Source organism: Hemicordylus capensis, chromosome 2, assembly GCF_027244095.1.
Source record: "Hemicordylus capensis ecotype Gifberg chromosome 2, rHemCap1.1.pri, whole genome shotgun sequence".
NCBI lineage: Eukaryota > Metazoa > Chordata > Lepidosauria > Squamata > Cordylidae > Hemicordylus > Hemicordylus capensis.
This window is the reverse complement of record NC_069658.1, coordinates 20,709,622-20,722,910: the sequence shown is the minus strand read 5'-3', so window position 1 is coordinate 20,722,910 and position 13,289 is coordinate 20,709,622. Positions and strand designations below refer to the sequence as shown.

The following is a 13,289-nucleotide window of genomic DNA, read 5'->3' as shown; positions in this document are numbered from 1 at the left end:
ATAGGGACCTATTCTATTTTTAGCTTAGAATGACGTAGTCATATTCATCTTTATCATCAGACAAAAAAGTGTTGTGGTATGTTACACCTGGAATATTGAAATATCAACATGCTTACCTAGATGGATCTATCAACAGTTTAAATTCTAGATAAGTAGTTTTGTTAGAAACAGTATATATGTTATCTTTGACATGCTATTCTTCTACTGTATATGCATGGAGAACACTCAATTGTACTATTGCTCCACTTGCAAACCAAAGTAGTACAGCCCAGTCAAAGCTTTATCATTGGATTCTTCTCACGGTATAATCTGGTTCTTAATTTGTTGTAGCAACAAGTGCTGTGGTATGTCTCAGACTAAACAGAAGCCTCAGGCCATACTTATAGCCAGTTGTAACCACCTCCTTCTGGCCTTCTCCTTGTTCCTTCATTACTGTGCTTTGTACTCTTCAATGTCTTCATGGCTTCCTCTGTTATTCTTACACTCATCCTTCTTGCTTTCTCTTTTTCCTGTCATTCCTATGAAGGGCTCCCTTCACCAGTCTATCTTTTGTAGGAAAGTCAGCTAATTTTATCCCACAGCCTTTTCCTTTCCTAGGACCAAAGCTGCTTCTTCTCCTTCCATGAATGATCCCTCCCTAAATGCATGCCACTTTTTTTTAAGTTTCCTTCTCCACCTACCCTTTATTCTCATTTCTTATTCAACTGCCTACTCTTTTCCCATTCTTGAATACAAACTCTAAGCACACTTCCCTCCCCTCTGCGGCTACATGGTTGTTTTAACGTGCATACACTGGATTATTTTATTCATGTTGGACTGTTTTTAATCTTATGTTGATAGCCACCTTGGGACCTTTTTGACAAAAGGTGGGATAAACATTGAATGATATAATCTCTGTCAGCCTCTGTGACATTGGCACGACCCAACCAAATGGTGGCAGAGGTTTCATTGCCAACACAAGCTTCTTCAGCGCAGAGAGCCAGCGTGGTGTAGTGGCTAGAGTGCTGGACTAGGAACAGGGAGACCTGAGTTCAAATCCCCATTCAGCCATGATACTTGCTGGGTGACTCTGGGGCAGTCACTTCTCTCTCAGCCTAACCTACTTCACAGGGTTGTTGTGAGGAGAAACCAAAGTACGTAGTACACCGCTCTGGGCTCCTTGGAGGAAGAGCGGGATATAAAATGTTAAAAAATATATATATTTCCCTATACAGGTGGGTTTATTGTTATTCAGAAGAGTCTAGAAGGAGGCTTGTCTATAAAACTCATCTCACAAGAAACCAGTTAGTTTCTAAGGGTGCCAAAGGATTCTGTGATAATGGAATCAACTTCTAACTACATTTAGATACTACATAGAGAATGAACTTTTATAAGCAACATCCTACTCTGTCTATTAATCGTATTTTTATCCAACCATGGCAACATACGTAGTTCCCCTCCATTTTATTCTCACAGCAACCCTATGAGGTAGGTTGGTCTGATACAAAGTAACTGGCTCAAGGTCACCCCATGAACTTCACAGCAGAGTGTTTATTATGTACTATAGATAATGGAACTGAGAAGATGGTGGGTTTTCCAATATATATCATGCCTTTCTTTCTTAAATCAAGGTGAATGACAATAGCAACAACAAAAAACAAAAAGATCTCAGTTTGAAAATTAACTCATTAAACAAATAATCAGTTTCAACTCTCTCTTGCATCTTTAAAATGAAGTCCAGTTTCACTCAAATAAACCAAATTTTATTAAAAACATTTTAACATGATCTCTAAACACAGGGTTGGACTCTGGGAAGCTGACCAGTGGAGGGATTCACAAGCAAGGTGCCATAATATCTGATAGTTGCATTTATCTACCTCTATTTAGGAGGAAAAGGTATCCATCATCTTCCCAGTTTGTTTCATTCATCCTGTGGAGTTGGCTGTGGTATATGTACACTCATGCAACAATAAATCAAGTAGACTGCTTCACGTGGAAGCCCTTCCAAGTAGAAAAAAGCATGAAACCCTTGTGCAGATCAGAATGACTGCACATGTTCATACTCTGCTGGATGTGCACATTTTCAAACACCTGATGTTATGATTTGCAAGCAATTTCACACAAAAAGCATTTCCATCTAGGAAGAAGTATGAAACCCATGTGTAGATCATAACATGTGATGGTCTCAACTGTATTTTGGTGCATGCACATACATGTACAATTAGCATATGTGATGAGCTACATGCCAGTTTAGCACATTTACCTGCATGATAGGGATTCCTGATATAAGAAAAGTGTAACACATAAGGTGTCCCTTAGTCTCTTTGTTGCTGAAACACTTTTAATTTTTGTGTGTGTGTGGAATGATTGGGAACCAGTCCACATATTTGTTTAGCAGCTGGATGCCACCTGAAACACCCTCTGTATGGTGTGGTCTCTGTGATGATGCCATATCATGTTACACGACTCATCATATTTTTGTGGCAAGTCTCCATGCCAACCACCACCAGGAATATGTGGAAATGCTCCATGTGAGGAGGAAGAATGATGCACAGCATATCTGAGGTGCTTTTACAAATAATGAGGATGATGTTGAAGAATCATGTTATGGCTTGCAGATTAACTCTCCACACAGTATGCTGAGAATGCATGGCACCATTCACTTTTTGAAATGTTAGGCTCTATTCTGTTGCAGTTTAGGAATCTTAAAACGAGGGCCTTTGGCACTCTTGTCAGTCATAAACGACCCTCTGTAAGTACACCAGGTTCAAATTGCAGAGACACAGAGGAAGCGATAAGAATATATAACATCAGCACCACGGACAGCGACCGAACAGGCGATGTAAAATCAGCACCATGGACAGCAAAGCTCAGCCGCCCCTGGGAGCGATCTGGCCTCTCCTTCCAGCTCCAATACGTCCTGCACTAAGCCTCCAATGTAGGAAGGAGAGGGGGCGTGGGTGGTGGAGGTTTCCAGCAACATTCACCCACAGTGCGCATGTGTATAGGCGAGGAAGAGGGGCATCTTTTGCTGAAGAGCCAATTCAGGCCTTTATTGTTTCCCTGGAGGCCCTGGGCTATTTCCCCCACCCTGCCTCGGGGATTCACTAAAGGAAGAGGAATTGGAGGAGGAAGAGGAGAAGCATGAACCATGCTCATGGCTTTGGCCTCCCGCCTGGCTGGGACATCCCGCCCCCCCCCTCCTCCCATCACAATTGCGGGGCAGAGCTCTGGGCGGACATCAGCTTCCTCCCTGATTCCCCCGCGTTAAGTTGGGAAACTTGCATTGGCGAGGAGAACTCGGCCATTCCACAGCAGGATGGGAACCGCCGCCGCCGCCGCCACCACACAAAAAGCAGCCTCTGCTCTCATCCTCATCAGAGACACGGTGCAGCACAACCGGGCAGGGAATGGGAAGGATGAGGATGATCAGGGTGTGTGTGGGGGGGGGGGGCGGGGGAGCAAGAAGGGTGGTGTAGGTTGGAAGGACCGGGCAGGGGTGGGGGTTGTCAGAAATCCTCCTCAGGTTGTTTTTTTCCTGTGCTCCTGAGGTCATTGGGCATACTGGGAGCATCAATTTCCGAAAGCTTGGCCAGACGCGCCCAAGAGTCTTCCCCCATCTCCAGCCAAGGAAACAGGACGCCTGCGCCATGAGCTCGCCCATGGAATAGACATGAACCGAGCAAATAGACACCATCACCAGCTACAGCGCGCGCACACACACAGAGAGAATATATATGGAATATAGCAAACTGCCATCGTCACCATCATCAGCTAGCTCTCTCTCTCTCTCTCTATGGATGGCAGCGTGATCTGATCGATTTCCACACAAACCATTTTAAAGGGGAGGGGGCTGTGGAGCAAACGCCAGGAGTGGCAAGGGGGGGGGAGGTGTCCCGGAGCGTGGATTCAATAATAATAATATTCACCTTTTTCCCTCTGCTCCCTCCTCCGGAGGATGCATATCCTTTATCCAGCTGACCACCCCTCCCTCTCTCCCTCCCTGAAAGCGGGCAAAAAAGAGAGAAATAAATTTTAAAAACCACGAGCACTCACCTAAATCCAGTGTGGAACATGTACATTCTGGGCACCCCCGTGTTGGCGTATTTGGGAGTGGAGAAGATATTGTCTTTTTTCAGGGACACGTAGCTGATGAAGGACAAAATCAGCAGAGCAACGCTGAGCATCACCAGCCCCAGAACACTCACCATCCGGACCATCTTGCAGTTTCTCATGCCTGGGGGAAGGGGGGGGGGAGAGAGAGAAAGAGAGAGAGAGAGAGAGAGAGAAATCCCAGGGCGGTAAGAGCTACATTGGAGTTAACACACCCAGAAAGCAGGGATGTAGCTCTGTGTGCGTATGTGCTTGTGCTTGTGTGTGTGTGTGGCGGTGTGGCTAAGGAGGGGGAGGGAAAAACCTCAAAGGATTAATTCAAAGCACCAAAAAAAAAAAAAAAAGGGAAAAAAAGAAAAAAAAGAAAAAAAAGAGGCTAAGCACTGGGACAATGAAGAATTAAAACCAAACCAAACAAAAAATGGAGGCATGAGCTGCAATGTTGAAATGGCAGCTGGTGAGAGTGGGTAAGAAAAGGTGGATCCTGCCAGAAATTACTGGAGGCTGCCAGATCCTGCATGGTCTCCTCTGTGTAGGGACCCCTCCCCCCATCCAGTCCTACTGCTTTGTACAGGTGCCCTATTCAAAACCACCCAGGGGACCACAAAAACCTGGCTCTGCCTGCCACTGGGGCTAGTGAGGCAGAGGTGACAATTGCAGGCTGGTCCATGAGCAATAAATAAATAACTTCTCAGGCACCCCAAAAATCCCCAAACATGTGAAAATAATTACTAGCACTTTACACTCTAAACTGATCAGTATCCCAAAGAAAGAAGGAACCTTTTAGTTTCACTATAAGGAACCTTGATCATTTTATATGTGTATTTCAGGAACGGGCCATAGCTTAGTGGCTGAGCACACACTTCACATGCCAAATTCCAATTCCTGCCATCTCTAAGAAGGGCTGGGTGAGAACCCCAGTCTGAAACCCAGAAGAGCTGCTGTCAGTCAGTGAAGACAATTCTGAGAATGGACCAGTGGTCTGACTCAGTCTAAAGCAATTGTGTGTGTTCATATAGACGTTGGGAAATTGTGCATTGTTGGTTTTGTAACTAAATTTAAAAGACAACCACTAAGATGTTTTTTATATTCTCCAACACACACACGTACAGGCAAATCCCACTTTATCTTGCATCATTTTTCTGATTTATATTTTTAGGAGAATAATCTGCTTTGCTGCTGCAGAGCCGGCTTGTGGAGCAAACACACACACACACACACACACACACACTTACTTACTTATGTTCAGGCAGTGCTTCTTGCAACAGGTAACCCAGTCAAGCCTCCTGCATGCCTTTGCCCAGCGAGGGGCCTCCCTGGAGACAGATGTACTTTTGTCAACATTTTTTGAACATCTGAAACACTTTTATAGTGCAAGACCAGGGAGGAGGAGAGCTGGTCTTGTGGTAGCCAGCATTCATTTTCCCAATTTGCTAAACAGGGTCTGTCCTGGTTGCATTTGAATGCAAGACTACCTGTGAACATATTCCCCTTAGGAGATGGGGCCGGTCTGGGAAGAGCACCTGCATGTTTGCATGCAAGTTCCCTCTCTGGCATCTACAGATAGGCCTGAGAGAGACTCCTGCCTGTGACCTTGGAGAAGCCGCTGCCAGTCAGTGTAGACCAGGCCTGCTCAACCTAGGCCCCCCCAGCTGTTTCTGAACTACAACTCCCATAATCCCTAGCCACAGTGGCCAATAGCCAGGGATTATGGGACTTGTAGGCCAACATCTGCAGGAGGGCCGAAGTTCAGCAGCCCTGGTGTAGACAACACTGAGCTAGTCCAGATGGACCAATGGTCTGACTCAGTAGAAGGCAGCTTCCTATCCTCCTATAACCACCCAGTCACATTCAAGGTTAATTTCTTGCATTAATCAAAGGTCAACAAAACACTTTCCAGTAAAAAGTAATGACGATACGAAATAAAAAAATGTCAATAGAATACCAATGCCATTTCATCAAGTGGCCTCTAGGATATGGAAGAGGGAGTCCACCAACTGCTGTCTACTCCAACAGGCAGTTCTCTGAGATCTCAGATAGGGAGGGTGGGAAAGACCCCTGCCTTAAAATGCTCCCTTTTCAGTTGGAGATGCCGAGATTTGAACCTGAGACTGTCTCCCAGCAAAGATTGCTTCTGCTGCTGAGCAATTATTATTATTATTATTATTATTATTATTATTATTATTATTAGCATTTATATCCCGCTCTTCCTCCAAGGAGCCCAGAGCGGTGTACTACATACTTAGGTTTCTCATCATAACAATCCTGTGAAGTAGGTTAGGCTGAGAGAGAAGTGACTGGACCAGAGTCACCCAGCTAGTATCATGGCTGAATGGGGATTTGAACTCAGGTCTCCCCGGTCCTAGTCCAATGGGCCCTTGCCATGCTTCTTTTCTTGAAAGAGCTTCCCTGCAGACTAAAGCAGTGAGTGATCCCAGAGAGGTCCCCCAACTGTAGCCAACCATTGCTTGCCACTTCGGAGAGGAGGGTGAGATGCAACTCTTAGATTGCCATCAACTAAGAGGCCATGGGGGTGCCCTCTTCTTCACTCTTGCATCACCCCCCTGAATAGCTCCACACATCTGGAATAGGGCTTGGGTTTCCAAAGCACAAGGCCTTTCTCCCCAAACCAGCTTGAATTCTGGAGATGTCCATGCCTTCTATGGCTAAACTATGCATATCACTTACATTAAGCTCCATGCACTTTTTAAAAAAGGGAATGATCCCAGAAACATTAAAACCCCCGGACATCCCCTTGCTCACAGGGGTATGGGCTGTGTTGTGGTTTTAAATGACAAGCAAACTTAGCAGAGGGCTAAGTTCATTTACAGCCCAACTGCCAGGCATGGGGAGACTGACAGCTTGTTGAAGTCCTAGACGAAAATGAGGAGGGCTTTGGAAATATCCCCCTTGACCTCTGGTGTTAGAGGCACGTTCCCCCAAATTATTGTTGCTACAGTCCTATGCATGCTTATTATCCAGATGAAGTAGCACAGGGCGGGGGGAGAAAATCCTCGAGAATCCCCGATGCCCCTTCCCTGATGCAGGAAAAGCACGCTGAACTTCAGTGTCGAAATGGCCACTGGTGAGAGTGGTGAGAGCTGGTGGGAGAAATCCCAAGGGGTTCTGCCTGCTTGACAAGATCAATGGAGGGGGCTCTGATCTGTGTGCTGATGGTGAGAGAGACCCAGCTGTCAAGCATGTGGGACAGGACCTTCTCAGTAATTGCCCCCAGGCTTTGGAATGCTCTCCTGGCGGGCATCTGTTCCTCAGCCGCAATCACAGCTTTTAGAAAACAAGAAAGAACATGGATCTCCACCCAGGCTTTTAAGAGAGTGCTGCTGCTTTGTGTTTTCTGTGTTACTGTTTACTATAGGTTTTTAAACTTTTACATTGAGAGATAATATTTTTATATTTAATATTGTTTACTTTTAATTTGTAATTTAATTGTGCATTGTTTTTATTATATTGCAAACTACTTTGGGTTTATTTTAATCAAGAGCGGTATATAAATGGAACAACAAAACAATAAGAAAAGGTGGACCCGATGAGAAATTATTGGAGGCTGCCAGATCCTGTCTGGTCTCCTTTCTGTAGGAGCCCTCCCCACCGCCAATCCCACCACTTTGTACAGGTGTCCTATTCAAAAACTCCCAGGGGGTCACAGAAGCCTAACCCTGCCTGCATCTGCAGCTGCCCTGGCCATCCTCAGGGGCTCCCTGGTGCCTGGTGGGCTTACATTTGTGGGTGGAAGGAGGGGTCCAGGTTCTCACTGCAGCCAGTTTACAGGTCAGAGCAACAGAGCCCTGCTAACTGGGTAAAGAGGCACCTTTTACCATGGTGATTCTCTTTATTTAGAAGGGGGAGAGTAACTGGCCCTATCCACCCCCAGCACAGTACTTCCAGTGACTGTTGTTGGTGTCTGTCTTATGTTTCTTTTAGATTGTGAGCCCTTTGGGGACAGGGAGCCATCTTATTTATTTATTATTTCTCTATGTAAACCGCCCTGAGCCATTTTTGGAAGGGCGGTATAGAAATCAAATTATTATTATTATTATTATTAGCCTTATACTGAGTCAGATCAATGGTCCAATTAGCTCAGTATTGCCTGCACTGACAGGCAGTAGCTCTCCTAGGTTTCAGGCAGGGGTCTTTTCCAGCCCTACCTGGAGATGACGCCAGGGATTGAACTTGGGACTGTAGGCATGCAAAACAAATGCTCTCCCACTGAACTGCAATACTCAAACCCTGTCCTGGGACACAGTTTGAAGGCACCTTTTGGAACACTGTGCCAAAGCTAAGCAGGGGTGAGTCTGGGCAGTGCCTGAATGGCAGACTCCTGCAAACCCCATTCAAAGCTGTTTTCAGTTCCATGGAAGAAAGCCAGACAGTCAACATAACAAGAATCACACCGGACTCTGTGGAGTTATTGCTCTCAAGGGGTGAGGCCTACACCTTGAGGAGACAAGCATTGCTGCTTCGGGACCTTCTGTCCTCCGTCTTGTCCAGTTTTATGTGTGCTTTGATTCAGGGGCGTAGCAAGGTTGGAGTGGGCTGGGAGGCGAGATTTTAAAATGGGCCCCTCACTGCCTTCCTCTCCTACCATTAAAAATAAATAAATAAATGTCATCATTGCAAAGTGTACCCCTCTTGCCACTGAACACAACACTCACAATAAACACTGTAATACTAATAGGCATAATCATTGTTAAGTGTACAATGCCCTTTCCCCCTTCTCCCATAAACAATCACTCCTACTAGTTTTAACTGGGAAATCTGCCTAACTCATGCAGACCAAAGTAATTGTATAAGCGTTGATCAGGGAACCAGTATAGCTGGTCTGACAGACACAAATTCTTGCTGGATCATCATCTATCACAATAATGGGAAACCAGCGGCCATTAAGTATGTGTTGAAAATTGGGAGTGGAGAAAAGCTCCCCCTTTTAAAACCAGTATCAACCACCCCTGTCTCCTGACCTATTGGCTCTGTTCTGCAGGGGCACATAAGTCATGTAGGCTACTTCCTCCGCCTTGCCAAAAATGCCATGCAGAGTTGCAAGTCTGCTATTTAAGTTAATCTGACCCTAGGGAGATGGGCATTGTGGCATCATACTTTGTCTCCTGGACACCACTGTCACCTCAGTCTTCATTTCCTTGATATCAACCAGGAAGCCAGACACCCAGGCATCTTGTCCAGCAACAGAAAAGGACTCACAAAGTCCTTTTGTTAGGGAAATTGCGACAACCCAACAAAGGACTAACCCAACCCAGAAGGTGTGTTCTTTGGTGTGGGAACCCAGTGCCCATTGGGTTCATCCTACGGGCCAGGATGAAGGAGGCTTCTGGGGATGTCATCGAGGGGCGGCTGGTGTCAGGGGGGCCGTCAGGAGAAGGCGGGGAAACCGTTTGAGCAGGCAGCGGGGGATGGGAAGGGAAGCTCTGAGACTTGGCCAGCAGCAGGGTGTGTTGGACCCCCACCGACGGGGGACCTGCTGATAAAGAAAGCAGCCATGCCACACGATCGCAAGGTGGGGCGGGGGGATATCATCCGGGGCCTGCGCCCAGACTTTGATCTTTCTGGTTTCTCTTCCTTGCATTCAAATCTACAATTTCTTGGCTAGCAGCCTCTCCTCCTCCCCCCTCGCCCCAGCACTCCCTCCCAGCCTCGGCGGGGGCCTCTCTTCACCCAAGAGCAGCGTTGGTGCTCACCTGACAGTATTTATCAGAAGGCAAAGCAGGAAATGGGGGAGGGGGGAGGGGTGATAGAGAGAACAGCTGTTAGCAGCACCCAGCCATAGAAAAGCGCGGCCAGGAAGAAGTTGCCGGCGCCACAATAAAAGAAGTCAGGACCTGAATCAAGATCCTCACCCGTCTTCCCCAGAGCCTGGCCCCTTCCGCCACTCGTGCACAGCCGGCGGCTTTATTATAAGCATTTTCCCCCACCCAGTGACTCGTCTTTAAAAAACAACAACACAGATGTGTGTAAAAATCATGGAATCACGATAGCAAAGAGCTTATTGTTTTCTCAATAACGCCGAGAAGGGACACACGATTTAATTTACCAATTTACCCTGAGAGTCAGATGGGCACGGGATCTTGGCCAGAGAGAGGGCAGCTACAGATCCCGAGACAAAGCGGGAGAAGAAGGTCAGTGGCGCACCACGTTCCCTCAGGAACCTCTTGCAGCCCAAGGATACTAGCCCTACTCAGAGTTGTCGGGATTACCTGAGGGCTCCATGTCTCTCCTCACAAACACAGAGCTGCAGCCACTGCCTTCCCTAAGGCGTGTCAGTAACCAGCACAGCAAGGCGGGAACAGCAGCCAAACTGGGCGTTCACAGGCTGCCGCTGCGATCTCTTGCTCACCTGCCGGCATGTTCCAGGAACTTCCAGCTGATCATGCATGTGTGGTGCTGACGCATGTGTCCACCCGCCAGCCAATGAGAGCTGGACGGTGCCAGGACGGGGAAGGAGGAGCCGAGGCAAAGGGTGGAGATGGGGAAAGGAGGGAGGGAGGGACTGGAGGCACACACAGAGAGAAGGAATACGGCAAGGGAACGGATTCGGAATACCAAAGGAACTGGGCACTGGGGAGTCATGTCACATGACTTGCCACTGGGGGACCCCTTGAGGCAGCGGGCCGGGAGACAACTGTCTCCCCTTGCCCAATAGAACTTATGCCCCTGCTTTGATTTTTGTGGTGCGTGTTCTAAAGCAGGCTGGTTTATTTGTGTGGGAAGAGTTTTTAGATACAAATCAAAATAGTCCCTATCAATCAATCAAGAAACGTTATTGCTATAAGCAGTGACCATAGCCAAGGAGTTATGAACCAAGAAGATAAAGATAGCCAAAAGCCAAGCCGAAACTCAAAGAGTGGACCTACGCTTTTGACTCTTAAGCTGGTTTAAGTTGAACTGTAGAAATGATAAGATTCCAGAGGAGTAGCCCGCTAGTTTATTGCAGCCAAAACAACATAGTGGTTGCGGCACCGGAAACTTCCTTTCCGTTTTCCTTTTAAGTGAGCAAAGAGACACCATTTAATGTGGCAATTCTCTTATATTTAGAAGGGGAGAGTAGGGACATTGTGGATCCCTGACAATGTCCTTCCAGTCAGGGATCCACAAATCCAGGCTTAGCTCATTAGCCAGCCATTATTTATTCATTTTTATTTAATTAACATTTTTATACCACCCAAAACTTACCTCTCTTGGTAGTTTACAAACAAGTAAAATAAATGACAACAGAAAAGGTTAAAACATTAGTTAAAACAAAATAAATAACAGGAAAAGTTAAAACACTACAATTAATTTTTAAAAATAATATTTTAAAACAATGTTAAAACTATCAAAACAATATTTAATTAAAAGCCTGGGTGAACAGCTGGGTCTTTAAAGACTTTTTTTTTAGCTGTGAGAGATGGGGAGGATCTTATTTCAGTAGGGAGCGCATTCCAATGCTTCAGGGCAGCAGTAGAGAAGGCCCGTCCCTGAGTAGCCGGAGGCAACTGCAGACGGACCTCTCCTGATGACCCAGAGACCAACATGGCTGCCATATTCTGGACCCACTGTAGTTTCTGGACTACATACAAGGACAGTACCACATAGAGTGCATTACAGTAATCCAGTCTGGAGGTTACCAGCAGATGTACCACTGTTCTGAAATTGTTTATTGCAATTTGTGGTCACCACCAATCCCCTCTCTCCCCTCAGAGCCTTTTCTGTCACAGAGGCAGAGGGCTTAGGAGAGAAGCGGCTCTTCTGTCTTTTGCCCTGGGATATGGAGATGGTAAGAAACAGTGAGAGCCAATGCTCCCTATAACAGGGATTCCCAGATGTTGTTGACTACAACTCCCATAATCTCCAGCTTGTGATCATGGGAGTTGTAGTCAACAGCATCTGCGAATCCATGTTACAGGTGACATTGGTGGGAGCCCTCATCTACTGCTCAGAAAGGATTCCTGCTCTTTCTCAAAAATGGCAGTGGAAACAAGACTTCTTGTGAGGAAACTGTGTGGTGCTGGGTATCCTGCTCACCGGAGGGCTGGGTGCACTCACTACTGGCAAGCGGATTTGTAGATACCTGTCTCCAGTGGTTGTTGCCTTGTGTTTCTTTTTAGGTGGCGGCAGGGAACTTATTAATTTCTTTCATTCATTCATTCATTCATTCATGCATGCATTCATCCATACATCCATTATGTTTCTATGTAAACAGCCAGCCAGTTGGAGCGAGGGTGTATGTGTTGCCCACCAACCACGGGAACTTCCCTGCAGCAGAAGCAAGACAGTTGACTGCTGAACAGAGGGGACTTCTAGATCAGTCTTGGATGCAAATCCTGACATGAGCCAACCAACTGGACACACAGACAATAGAAATAATAGTTGTAAAAGGCAGGCATAGGGATGCCAGAATGGGAGGAAGGCTGCGTTATGTACTGGAAATGACGTATTGGGGCTGTTGGCCTATTATTCTCCTTTATCAGGGGGTGGCCCATGGGGCACAGGCCCCCCATGAATGGTTCAGAGCCCCAAATCTGATCAGCCTCCCTCCCTCCTCCAGGACCTCTTCCAGAAAAAAAGTGCAGCAGTGGAGTCACATGCATAGAGCATGGGAGAGAGCTCCTAGCCGCACTTAGCTTTTGGCTGCTTCCACCTTCACAGGTTATAATATTAAAGACTAAAGTTTGTTTCTAATCCAGATTTTCTTACTGGGTGACATATCGAAACATAGAGACATAGGAAGCTGTCTTATACCAAGTCTGACCCTTGGTCCATCTAGCTCCAAATTGTCTACAGTAGATCACACACAACGCAGCACTCCATGGGGTTTTGCACACTGCAGGCACTGCTGTGCCTTCCAAGTGCAAATGGCACTACAGCACACATGCACAGATGTCAAAATTGTGCAAGGGAGTCGCACAATTGCACAGCCATTGGAAACAATGGCCATGCAATCGGGCAACTCCCATTCACGATATCAGCATTGGTGCAAGTGAATTTCAGTGCAACTTGCATTTGGAAGACACAGTGGTGCCCACGGTGTGCAATTTGCCCGTGGAACACGGTGCAGAATGTGAGCCACTGACTGGCAGCAGCTCTCCAAGGTTACAGGCAGGGGTCCCTTCCAACCCTTCCTGCAGATGCTGCCAGGGATTGAACCTGGGACTTTCTGCATGCCAAGCAGATGCTCTGTCACTGAG

General features: G+C 46.7%; 1 protein-coding gene across 11 annotated transcripts in view; it reads right to left on the bottom strand.

Moving 5' to 3' along the window:
• Nucleotides 1–13,289, bottom strand: part of ST8SIA3 (ST8 alpha-N-acetyl-neuraminide alpha-2,8-sialyltransferase 3) — a 69,370-nt gene that overhangs the window by 22,964 nt on the left and 33,117 nt on the right. For 3 of the 11 annotated variants that reach the window (XM_053301422.1, XM_053301419.1, XM_053301420.1), the window contains 2 exons: nt 5,332–5,408; nt 4,036–4,216 (listed from right to left, as the gene is read on the bottom strand). In XM_053301422.1, the coding sequence (XP_053157397.1) occupies nt 4,036–4,214 (179 nt within the window). In that variant the 5' untranslated portion in view covers nt 4,215–4,216; nt 5,332–5,408. Of the gene's footprint in view, nt 1–4,035; nt 4,217–5,327; nt 5,409–9,071; nt 9,123–13,289 lie in introns of those variants that run through there. The other 8 variants (XM_053301424.1, XM_053301421.1, XM_053301427.1 and 5 more) reach the window with 5 other exon arrangements.